Genomic DNA, 12,525 nt, shown 5'->3' with positions numbered 1-12,525 from the left:
GCGCAGAGCTGTAGTTAAATCAACTAAATTGAACGTATGAAAGTTGGGAAAGGAGTTACTGACCTTCACTTTCCTTTTTAACAATGTCTTAACGTCTGAAATCCTGAAAATGATAATATACAAGTATCTTGTTTTTAATACTGCAGTACTGCAAATATAAGATATTTTACGTCATATATCTGAATAAGAAAAAAAGAGGCGCAAAGTGAGATCAACTTTGGGTTAAATACAAACTTTTGACATGAATTAGTTGATTATTATTATATCTGAACTGGAGCTGCAACAATGAGTGGACAATCAGTTAATAGTTAAGTGTTTTCCATATACAAAATTGTTTGTTTTCAGTTTCTTTCTTGTTGCTGTTTTTAACCTGTGCTGCCCAGTAACTCGGCCATGTAATATGGTTGAATGCATGCAGTGCGGATTATTTATTTTATGATAATGTGTTGTGTGCGATCGGACAAAGACATTTGAGGATGTCATAATTTAAAGGTTTACAAAAACCATAATCGCCATTTTATGGACCAAAATAATGAAAATAATGTTTTTTTGCCCTAATCTGAATAATGTTCCTGTATATACATGTAAAGGGTACAAAGTAGTCCCACAACACAACAATATATGCATGTCATATTTTCTTCAGAGCGGGTAAATAATGCAAGGAGTCACACTCTGTTAATTTCTGAGTATATTTTTTTTTTTTTAGAGGTGAGTTTCATACAGTGTTCATCCAGAGTCCTACACATGGAGGCTCACGCATATTTACAGAACACAAGCTTTATATATATGTATATATGTACAGTCTTTATATAGAAAACAAAAACCTCCTAACAAAAATAATCATCTTTTTTATAGCAGCAAAAAAGAAGAAACAAAAGAGAAGTATGTATTATGTACATTGTTTTTTTCCAAATAACAAGGCATATATTATATATATGTATACGTATATATATACACATATACACACACATATATATACTTGTTTTTCCCAATCTTTAAATATATAGGCATCCCACTCCTCCATAATTAACATAGTTTACTCGAGGCAGAGCCACAGCCACACACACACACACACACACACACTAACTGACAGCTGCTGGCTGGAAATAATAAAACTGCGTCACCACAATGGCCACATTCATTCATTCAGTGATCAGGACAGTGGAGCCAAAATGGCTGCCAATAAAAACAGGGTAAAGGCCAATCTGCTGTGTGTGGCCCTGCCTGAAGGTACAAGAAAAGATGAAAAATAAGAACAGTAATAATAATCATCATAATAAAGACATTTACTAGTTGAGTTAAAACACCAGAGCAGACAGAGTGGAAAGAAACCTCTGGTATTGCAGCCATTGATTCCAGAGTGAAAGTTGTAAACCAGGTGATTTGCAAAGAGCAGAAAAACAAACACTGAGATGTCATTTTTTGAAAAACACCCTTGCTTTTTTTTTTTTTTTTACACGTGAAAAGCTGTGAGGTGACTGCTCACACAAAACACTGTTCCATCTGTAACAGCACACGGCATCATTTCTAAGTGTGAAAAGTGTCCTTTTAGATAAGAAAACTCAAAAATAAATATCCACACTTAGTTTGTTTTCTTTCACAGCAAAGCTCTACTGGTTACCTTTTGTCTTAACCTAAAAATGTGCAAGTTCTGTGCAATGTCAGACTCCCCCTGGCATGTCGAACATGAAAACAATAAATGACTTCCCCTGAAATCATCTCACATTCATTGACTTTTTGAAAAAAAAAATATATATATGTCTTAAGTATTTAAGTCACCAGATGGAATCAAAGGTAAGAACTCAAATCTCTCCCAGGCCAAAGCGAGTGTTCCGCGCTGACGGAACATTCCAGAGACACAGATGAGAAAAAAGGCTTGGGATATTAAGAACAACCCCCTGAAAAAAAAATGAAAAGAGAGAAAAAGAATAAAGATAAAAATTGAAGGTTCTCCACTGCATTGGAACAGAAACGCTCAAGTTGCACTTCAAGTATTCACGGCTTGGGATTTTCCAAAAAAAAACAAGAAGATGAGCGCGGCCTGGAACTTTATGACCCACAAATGTGCAAAGAAAAACGTCAGAAAAGTCACATGATGCTTGTTCAGAGTGCACTGACCCGGACCAAGCGTGATGCTTCAAGAGAATAAGTTGGTCTTTTTTTGTTTGTTTGTTTGTTTTACACACTTAAGTTCCAACAAAACAAAACCAAAACAAAAAAAGACATAAACATCCAGCCATGCATTAGAAAATACATCCCTGACCTATTAGGCCAATAAAGGAAAGAGCTTGAGTGATTATACTTTGGTGTTCCACACATGCATTATCGCTGTTCTTGCATGCAAACCATCCATAAACCAAAGGAAAAACTTCACGTTTGTGCATTCAAACTGAAGTTTGTGTGTCCATTTCTTTTTTTTTTTTCAATCCAGAATATTTTATTGCCCCAGTGATCGCAGAAGCCGTGCAAAACCACGGCACCTGTGCCTCCTCTCGTCTTTTGTCCCGTCCCGTTATTTTATTAGTTGTCCCAGAATCACGGTCAAACCCATGAAGCAAAATACGTCTTCTCTTCTCTTTACTCTGCTCTGGAACTAACTGAATGTACCTGAAATTATGGAAGGAATTTAATTTGTTTGAACAAAACAACCCCCCAAAAAATAAAACAGGGTTAAATTGTGCAGCAACACCTGCCCATGAGAGGGAAAAAAGCATAAGTGGGTAAATTGTATTAAAAAAAAGAAAAACCTGTCCTGCACTAAATTCTTTAACATACGCTGAAATAAAATGCTTTTTCTATAAATAAATGAACCCTTCACCTTTGACATGTCCATTCCTTTCAATTTCCATGGTTTAGCTGATTGAACTGAAAGGAAAACTGACCCCGAATCCACAAAATCCACAGCTTTTTATCCTGAAAGATGCAGGAAAAAACAAACAAAGAAACCCTGCTCGTCCCACAGCTCACCTGATTCACAGAGGCCGATATTGAAACAAACCATCGGCTTTGTCACAACACAAACAATCAAATCTCCCATTTCACTCAAATAACCTTAAGATTTTTTTCATTATACACATCCAGCATTGTCAGGTAAGAAACATTCTGAAGATTAAGATTATTTAACCTCAGGCTCAAGACCTAATATCCATTTTCTTGACCACTTCTCCTTCTGAGAGTCACAGGAGCCAAAGACGACACTTGAATGTAAAATTACAGGATAACTTTGATGACTATGTGTTTTAAAGTCAAAGTAAAGCCACACGCTGTAGTTTTACTTCCTCATCGTTGTCAATGCTGAAGCAGCCATTTTGTTGTTTTTGAGTTAGCGGTGCAAAAACGGCTCAGTAAAAGTAAAACTGTGAAAAAAAAGTGAAGCTGTAATTGTTCTGGGTCTGCATTGACTTTGTGACAACATCAGTGTCAAATGGTCTTGGGTTTGAACATTTAAAGCAACTCTTGTCATGTCTACGATAAATTTGCAGCTAAAACCAGATACCCATTAGCTTAGCTTAGCTTAGCTTAGCATTAAGACTAGAAAGAGGGCAACCAGAGAGGCGGTATCTGTCCAAAGATAACAAAACTCTGCCGAACCAGCACCTCAGAGTATTACTGGACACAGGATTAAATGTGTTTTTTTTTTTTTTAAACATGCATAAAGACAAAACATGTGTTGGTGGGAGGACATTGTTATTGTTGGACAGAACGAGCTCATGTGACTGACGATAGCTTCATATTTACCACGCAGACACGAGTGGTAACAAGTTTCTCCACTAACCACAAAGCAAATAAAGCACATTTTTTTTAATAAAGTGTCAAACTACGTTCTCTGTGAGTAAAATACCTTTCTCCACATCTACTCCCTCTTTCTGTTAAACTGTAAGTTCACCAAACCACACGCTGCAGTCACCGGCAGCTAAACCACTACTTTCCTCAATTCTTCTTTTAAAGTTCAACCAAAGCAGGACCACGATCCTCCACCGAGGCTGAAGCAACAAGGCCCTAAAACAGTGACGATCTCTTTCTTTTTCAAACAACCAGGATCCGCTTTAAATACGATGGTGTCCATTTGAGACACTGGTCATTTCTGGTTTATTTACTGGATCCCACTGGAACAGAGGAGTGTAGAGTCAGGAAACAACGTCCTGCTGCTCACGAAAGACAAACAAAACCAACACACTTAAAGTCTCAGCTGCTTTTCTGATTAAATGCTTTTCATCAATAATGGCTCAGCTAATGTGCTATTAGTAACAAACTTTGTGTCAACCGCTTTTTAAAAAGAGAAAGCGAGAGAAGAGACCTCCACATCTCTCTTCCCCTCAGCTGTTTGGTTTGTTTTTTCTCCGCTCCTCTAACATGCAGCAAGTAGGATGGTCTGATTTTTCTAAATAAACACAAGCATCATCGTCATTACTTTCTCTGACTGCTCCAAAAAAAAAAACCATGAAAATAGTATTTGGGATGTAATGCCCTGTATGCCGCAGATATTGCATCTTTGCTCTTTTCACTCGATAAACATCAAGCTAACACTCACTAACAGAGCTCATTTAACGTCGTCCTCGTCTTTTTTTTTTGTCCTGGAATCAAAACTAAAGGAAAGACGTCAGGTCTTCTGTTTTGTGACGGAAGGCATCTGTAGAATCTCCTCCAGGAACCAGACTCTGGGCTCTTAGTTTCACAATTGCCATTTCCAAAAGTCTTGAGAGTCTTAAAGCTACTGCCGCAGATGCTGTAAAAGTCCTGCAAAGTCGAGTGTGTTCGATTTATTTTGGTGAACGCTGTGACTCCACTTGAGATGTCAAAGTCAGTGATCAGACGCACACACACTCACTCTCTCTCTCTCTCGTCCAAAAGTGTCCGTGTCACGAGGCAAAGATTCGACTAAAGCCGATCCACAGCGAGGAAGAACCATTTTTGTTAAGCGATTGCAGCTTCAAAGAGTAATGTTCATCAAAAGCGTTCATTATTCAGGCGTTCATCCGATTCAGATGTAGAGGTGTGCGTGTGTGCATGCGTGTGTGTGTGTGTGAGTGAGAGAGTTTGTATAAGTGTGAATCCCCTGAAGTTTTGTGTCCAGGCGGCTGCTCAGTAGCACCTCCTAGAGGCCCTGAGAGACAGAGAAAACCTCACCTTAAAGCAACATTATGCAACTTTTTTAAAGTTAAAATAACAGCTTTAAAATAATTGTGATGATGCGCTGACTTGGGGAGAATAGTGTTTGTCCTCATTCTCAAACCAGAGGCCCTGAAAGCCTCTTTTCACTGCGCTGAGTAACCTCATCTCCAAGTACGTAACTTAATGATGTTATGAGGTTTGTTGATTAATTAAAAAGTCGTTTTCATCTTTGATATTAAATGAGGAAACCTAAAACTATTTGCCTTGTTTCAGTTGAGTGGGCAGAACGATTAATAGTCTTTGTTTTAAGGTAAATGAAAACCGCTGAGTCGCAGAGGGAAAGTTACATAGTGTTGCTTTAAAACAATGACCTGTGAGTGACTCACTTATAGTCGATGTGAGGTTTAAGTGGAAGGAATTTTCAGAGAAAGCTGAAACAGCAGCACTAGAATGATTGCAGAATGAAACCAGAAGGATTTTTCTTTTTTCCAGGGCATGTGGGTCTGGTATGACACTGGTCCCACTGGCCTGATTGAGTCGTTTACTGCAGCAAAATCTGAATTATAGAAAGCAAGAACAGACTTAAAGAGAGCTCCATCTCTTCGTTAAGTCTGTAAACGATGATTGCGAATCGTCCTTGTGTCTTTTTCCAACAGCACTGGTGATGATAATGAATTCAGCCGGCCAATCACAGAGCAGACTCGTTTTCAGTGTGACAGGAAGTGGTCGTGGTAGTGGCTTTGCCCTCCTTGTTAAGTTTCAGAAAGCTTGGTTTCTCTATCGCCACGGCGACAGCTGCTTCACCACTGGTGGGATTTTCCGCCTTCGTCAGGGCTCGCTTCTCGGACGCTTTGGCTGAGTTCCCCTCCCTGTCAATCACAACAAGAATCACAACTGTAACAAACAGAATAGTTCCACATTTGACTTGTTTATTCACTTTCTTACTAAGGTGATAATCACCTGTGCAGGTTCATCGGCTCATTTATGCTGTCGCTCAAGTCGCATGATGTAACACAAGTGTTTCCGTATGCAAGAAACAGACGGAGGTGGATCTCAGAGGCGGAATGGACCGATCCAATTAAACAAAACCGCACTGAGATGTCAGGCCCGAGGAAACACTGCTCTGTGCTGGACACTTCGAGCACTGAGCGTCCACATTAGCCAAGCCGACAACGTCACTGATGCATAAACCGCATTTTGAAATTCTAATTGACTAATTTCTTGCCTCAAATGATCTTTAAACTGCATTCTGCAACACAGGAAAAAGTTGCATTTACAGTTTTTACTTCAATTGTGTGTGTTTTTTTTCTCTAAGATCCACCTCCTTCTTGTAGACGGACCCTTCTGTCCATATATGCAGTGTTGTAATATAACGTATCTATACTTTACTTTGTTATTTATATTGCAAGGAACTTTTACTTTCACTCCGCTACATTTCCTCTATCTATCTTTGTTTCTACCAAATAAAATCAGAAGAAGAAGAGTTGGTATTATGGTCTGTATTTATATAGAGCTTTTCTAGTCTTGATGAGCTGCTTTACACTAGAGTTTTGCCATTCACTCATTCACATGCTTCAACATGGTTAAGTGTCTTGCTCAAGGACACATATAGACTAGCAGGGCCAGGAATTGAACCCACAACCTTCTAATTGAAAGACAACTCACCCTACCACTGACCAGCCATGGCTCAATTCTTACTCTTCTCTTTTTTAATACTTTTACTTCAAAAACTTAAGTACATTTTATATCAGAAAATGTCTTTATACATATTTAAGTACAGTAAATGTATATATATATATGTATACTTTAAGACTTTTACTTAAGTACTATTATAAAAAGTGACTTCAACTTCTACTTAAGTGATTTTCTTGTGTTTTTACTCAAGTATCCCTTAAAGGCAGTGTTTCCCAACCCTGGTCCTGGGGAACACTGCCTAAAAAAACGAAAATATTTTCACTGTTGAGCATAAAAAATTTGCATGTGGGTCAATAACTGTATAATAACTGTTAACCTTGGATATTGGCCTAAAGGTCAGCATACAGTTTCCACAAAGCAAATGACTAAGACCAGGTGGTGTTCTCACCCGCTGTTGGGAGACGGGTAAATGACCAAAAAGCATGCAGTGAAGAATCCAAGAAGGGAGCCCCCAGAGGCGACAAGGGGAATAACACGGACGCTGCCAACAGCTTCCACCACTGCACCCAGAGCTGAGGCCACCAAGATCTGACTGATGTACACCTGCAAAAACACATCAGGTTAAGTCAAGTCACTTCTTAGCTAGTACACAGTTGGTAAAGCATTTTTATAGAGATGATGTGAACACACACCTGACATGATAAGATGGCACAGTCGATACCAAAGCCTCGCCGGGAGTTACCAGGACTGTGATGGATGTACTGCAGGACACAGAGAAACTTTAATAAACCACTTACTAAAGATACAGGATCTGTATATTTTTAAAACAAAGAGGTTTACAAAGTGACTTTTTTTTTTAACATATCACCACCATATTATCATATGTGTAACTTTTAGGGAGGGTTTATTGACAGAAATTGAATGAACTACACAAAAGTATGTCTGTAGGTGAGCGTTTAATCCCTTAAAAATAGAAATAGTTTGAATAATAACTGAATGGGTGAACCAGGCAGAGTGCATTTTGCTTCTGAAGGGGAAGTTTACAACACAAACGAAGAAAAACAATATCCTTTCTCATGTGTGAAGGCCACCACAGTGCTCGAGAAAAGTCCTCCATTTGTTACAATCTACAGTCTCACCATTAGGGGTCACTAATACTTACACACTGGACCTTATATCCACATATTTGCACACACTAATTAACAAAAATGTGACACTAATTCTGCCTGTACCTCTTTCATTTCGTGATACTGTCCTAGCAGAGCGTACGGGCAGTAGGATATACTCATGGAGATGATGCCCATACTACTGATCATCACCATGGCCACATACACGTTAGGGAAGATTGCCATGACAGCGGTTCCTGTAATGGGGGAAAAAACACATAAATTCCAGAATTAATTATGAGCTGCTCATATTTAATATAGACATTTTTTTTCTTCCTGTACTGTGCAGTGGTTTGTACCAATAGAGAATGCAAGTGTTCCAAGGATGTAGATGATTTTGATGCTCAGGTCAAAGTTGTCAAGGTACTTCTGAAGGAGAGCTGGGGGAAAAAGCACAAGCTGTTATTTTCACAACTTAACGGCTTTTAAATATCCAGAGAAAGAACAAAAAGTGCATAATTGCAATTAAACATGACAAGTGAGCGGTTACCTGAGCACGTAGCAGCAGTCATGGCATATATAACCAATCCCCAGCATCCCATCTGGACTCCTCTGTGATAATTAACCAGCAAAGTAGAGTTTGTAGGAGCCTGAGAGAGAGAAACAGACGTCTATATATGAAATGTGGTGGAGCCAACGTCATCCTATTTACAAAAGAACCCATTGCCAAAAAAGTCATTCGATCATTCTGGATTTCCCACGAAACTGGTGTCAGCTTCCTGAAATAAATTAAGTTTATCCAGTATACAGTACAAGGTGACTCTTTGTTGTTTTCTCCTGAATGTGTAATGTGGTAAACACTGACATGGCAGATTTTCTTTTAAAATGTGCACTGAAGTACAGAGGAAATGAATGTCCTTGTTCTGTCGTACACCTTCACATAATGTCTACTGAATATTAGACATCTTTGATTGCGAAACATGATCTCTTGAATAATCAAACCAAACTCCCAATTCATTAAAATACAGAGAGTAATGTAATCTAGTAAAATCACACACAATTTATCACACACTTTTAACAAAATGACACAGATAAGCTTTATAAGTATAAGCTTTCAAATGCTCGTACGGTGGGATCTCCGTGGTAAATGACTTGTCCCATGAAGTCGGTGAAAAACACGGCCTCGGCGATGATGGAGAACCAGGTGAACAGGTGGCAGGCGCACAGTCGTAGAAGCTCTGGAGGCATCTTCAGCATGGAGAGCCATAGCAGCCGCACAGTGGTCTCAACCTAAAGTAGTAGAAAGAGAGCAGAGGTAGTGTGACATTAGGCAAAATCTGGGCAAAAATGGGGCCTTTAAAATGGTGAAAAGATGCCTCAGAGCTAAAAACAAATCCTTGAAATCAAATTTCATAACTTTGCTGCTTTAATCGATGGCACGTTCCACTTGTAATCGGAAATTGGAATTTCCGATTTGGGAAAGTCATGGCAACCTCTCACCTCAAAGTAAAAACACTGCTCCTTTCAGTGTTTATTGCGCTTCTGTGTTATTTGTTCCACATTAACTCAGTCATAAAAACATAGCACAGTTCAATTTCTATCCACGATCATGTTGCTCCACTGTTTGTGTGCACAAAATACCATGTGCTGTAGAGAGTTGTTATTGACTGTTACTGCCAACAACGTCTAACTAATGATGGCAATGTTTTCTTACGATTTCTCCAATTCTGACTTCTGACATAAATGGAAAGCACCATAAATGAGTCTAACCTCCACTATGAGGATCAATGCCTGATTACCAGCACATCACAAGTCGCAGCAGTAGTAGTAACAGCATCAAAGTCTGTCATTTGACTTGTAAATCCCTCTGTGGGCTCCTCACCTCGCCCTCTTCGCTCTCCGTGTCTCCGCTGGAGGAGTTGGTGTTTCCACTGCGGTGTCTGTTCCTCTGCCTGCTCCTCCTCCTGTGTCTGGCCTCCACTTCGTACAGGTCGTTCATGCTGCGAGACGGCTTGATGAGCAAAGCAGCGTTGGCGCGGCGGTAGCGGTAACGATGGCTCCCCACTCGGCCGTAGTAGGAGAAGGTGCACGACGGCTGCCGGTAGAAGGTGTGTCGGTGACGCGACTGCCTTGTCGGAGCTCCAGTGCTGGCAGCTGGAATAAAAGATAAGATTATTGAAATGAGAATAGAGACAGAGACCACACACTTACTCCAAGCCACAAAGACTTTTCTGAGGCCATCTATCTATAAAGCAAGTTGTGTCTGTGACGGCCATATCTCACTTGATTTTCATGTTTTTTGGAGTAATTAAAACTTTTGCTGATTTATCATGCTACACCAGACGGGGGCGCCATCACGATTGTCTTTCATAGTACTATTAAAACAATGCATCGGCAAACACTGTGTCACAAAAATATGTGTTTGTCGTACAGACATCGTGCACAAGCTCATAACTTTAAAGTACTGATGAGTATTTTATTGTGACAAAACATAGTTTTACCGTGAGTGAGTGTTCCGTGAGGATGATGGTACCTGACACGTCTGTAAAATCATTCTGACCTGAGAAAGATTCACATCAGATGGAAAGGTTGTGTCCTAAATAAAGTTTTTAATTTACTTCTACCTCCATTGTGCGCTTCAGAAAGAGGTGAAGTGCAGATAGTTTCAGTTATCAATTGTTACTTTTCAACCCTTAATGCTCACATGGTACAGACCTGTGCGAATAATACACAACTTCTTATGTGTGTGTTTATGTTGTTTATGTGTTTATCTCCAGGCTTTAAAATATATATTTTTTTGTCTATTTGTGTGTTGTTGAGTCAAAGTTGTAATTGTCATTGTACAGTTAATTGTAGTGAGTTGTACAAAAGTCACAAAATAGACTTTTTTTTTGTTCCCAAATAACAAGACTAAAACTTTGACATATTTCCAAATTTAAGAAATTCATCACTCAGGTGTGTTTTTGATAATTGGTGAAAATTAAAAACATTTTTTTCCATCAGATTGCCTATAGGATGTGCTGAAAAAAAGGATATAAGAATCGCTATATTGCACATTCTTATAGCCTCTGAATATAAGGGTTTTACATATTTTATCAAAAAAATAGTCAGAAGATACCAACCTTTGACCATCCCAGCCCGATGGGCCTGTCCTTTACAACTCAGACTGTTGGTGTTAACTCTATCTGTTTCGGTTCCACTGGCTAACAGCTGCCCGTTCATGGCACGCTGCTCATTGAGCTGGTTGTGAAGCAGAGCCTCTTGTCCATCTTCATGCTCCATTTCTTGTAAGAAAGCGGAGAGGCGGGAAACCCTGGGTGTGACGCCGTGTGTTTGGTGGTTGCCGATCTGAGAGCGGAGCAGGTCCTGGCTTCCTGCGCTGCTGCTGCGTCTGATGTTGGTATACCGTGAGGGAGTGTGATTGGGGTGGAACAAGTTGGACGTCGTCGGTGGCGAGCCCTGATAGGGTGAAAGGCGGTCGGCAAAGATGGACGGCTCAAGGTGGCACAGGAAAAACGGATCATGGTCCAAGTGGTCGAGAGTGCAGTCTGCCATGGCGAGAACGCTGTCACTTTTACCTGAAGACAGACGAGGAGAAGACAGTTTAGAAGAGAGCTTTAGAGATACGACTGTAAGAACATACTCATACTGAGAGATGCATGAGAAGCATTTTGTAAAACTGCAAATATTGTCCGTTTTTTTTTTTTTTTTTGTGCTCCATCAGAAAATTTGGCCTAAAAATTAAAGCTGCAGTGCCTAAGCTTTGGTGATTTTTATTTGTTATTCTGAACAGAAATGATCAAGCAATACTATCAGACCTGACCTGAGAGAGTGTTTGTGTGTATATAGCAGCAGTGCAGGGGAGGGCAGGCAGGGGCAAGAAGAATTTATCCCGTGTAAATGCTGAACAACTGGGTATTGTGAGCAACAGAATTCACTTCTAAAATTATTCATGAGCACTTCTTTGTGTTTTCAGCCATACCTTCTGTAGTTAGCTGTAGACGACTGGACTTGCTTGAGTTAAGTTGAGGGTCGGAGAGGTGACCGATCAACTTAACGACTATCTAGACGGGTTTCAGCCTCAGAGGTTAAACACCTGTTTTTTCAGTTCGTCAGAGCTGAAGAAGCCTCTTGGATAAGAGGTGAAACATCTTCACCTTAAACAGGTTCAGTCGCCTACAGCTATCTACAGAAGAACACTATGACCTTCACAGATATTCAGTCATACCTGTTTGCAGTCGTGTCACTTCACAAGCACAATATTCCAGTTGCCTTTGTCTGTTTTAACATAAAACACGTGGGCAACGCGGGAATGTCACCAGGCAACTCACCGGAAACGGAAATGTGTTTATGTTTACGACATTTTTAGTGTGAAGTGGCGACTGTGATGTACAACTCTAAAGATGCCTTGAAAACACAGGACCAGACGTTCCAAACTCATGAGTGATTTTTCCTTTTCTCAGACTTACTTCTTACGAGCTCCACCTCCAGAAAGTCCATGTCCATATCATCTCGCTCAGAAAGGTCATCGTCATAGGGGTCATAGAGGTTGTAGCTGTCCATCGTTTCATCTTCTCCAATCATTTCCAACTTGGGAGCGAGAAGTCCAGTCCTGCCGTTGGCCGATATTTGCTGGTTGGCGGAATCTGGCCTCTCCTGGAGAGAGAGGAGG

General features: G+C 40.0%; 1 protein-coding gene across 1 annotated transcript in view; it reads right to left on the bottom strand.

Annotated features, from left to right (window-relative positions):
- Positions 1–5,398: 5,398 nt before the first annotated feature.
- The window catches only part of LOC310935414 (solute carrier family 45 member 4-like), a 36,267-nt gene continuing 29,140 nt past the window's right edge, over positions 5,399–12,525 (bottom strand). The window contains exons 5-14 of the mRNA XM_083899308.1: positions 12,323–12,509; positions 10,976–11,431; positions 9,736–10,007; positions 8,982–9,143; positions 8,404–8,503; positions 8,213–8,293; positions 7,980–8,110; positions 7,440–7,508; positions 7,196–7,350; positions 5,399–5,981 (exon numbers count right to left, since the gene is read on the bottom strand). Coding sequence (XP_083755434.1) covers positions 5,801–5,981; positions 7,196–7,350; positions 7,440–7,508; positions 7,980–8,110; positions 8,213–8,293; positions 8,404–8,503; positions 8,982–9,143; positions 9,736–10,007; positions 10,976–11,431; positions 12,323–12,509 — 1,794 coding nt within the window. The 3' untranslated portion in view covers positions 5,399–5,800. The remainder of the gene's footprint in view (positions 5,982–7,195; positions 7,351–7,439; positions 7,509–7,979; positions 8,111–8,212; positions 8,294–8,403; positions 8,504–8,981; positions 9,144–9,735; positions 10,008–10,975; positions 11,432–12,322; positions 12,510–12,525) is intronic.

The sequence above is a fragment of the Microchirus variegatus genome (assembly GCF_963457635.1).
Source record: "Microchirus variegatus genome assembly, chromosome: 13".
Classification (NCBI taxonomy): Eukaryota; Metazoa; Chordata; class Actinopteri; order Pleuronectiformes; family Soleidae; genus Microchirus; species Microchirus variegatus.
Note: the sequence above shows the minus strand (reverse complement) of the source record. Positions and strands in the feature narration are given on the sequence as shown.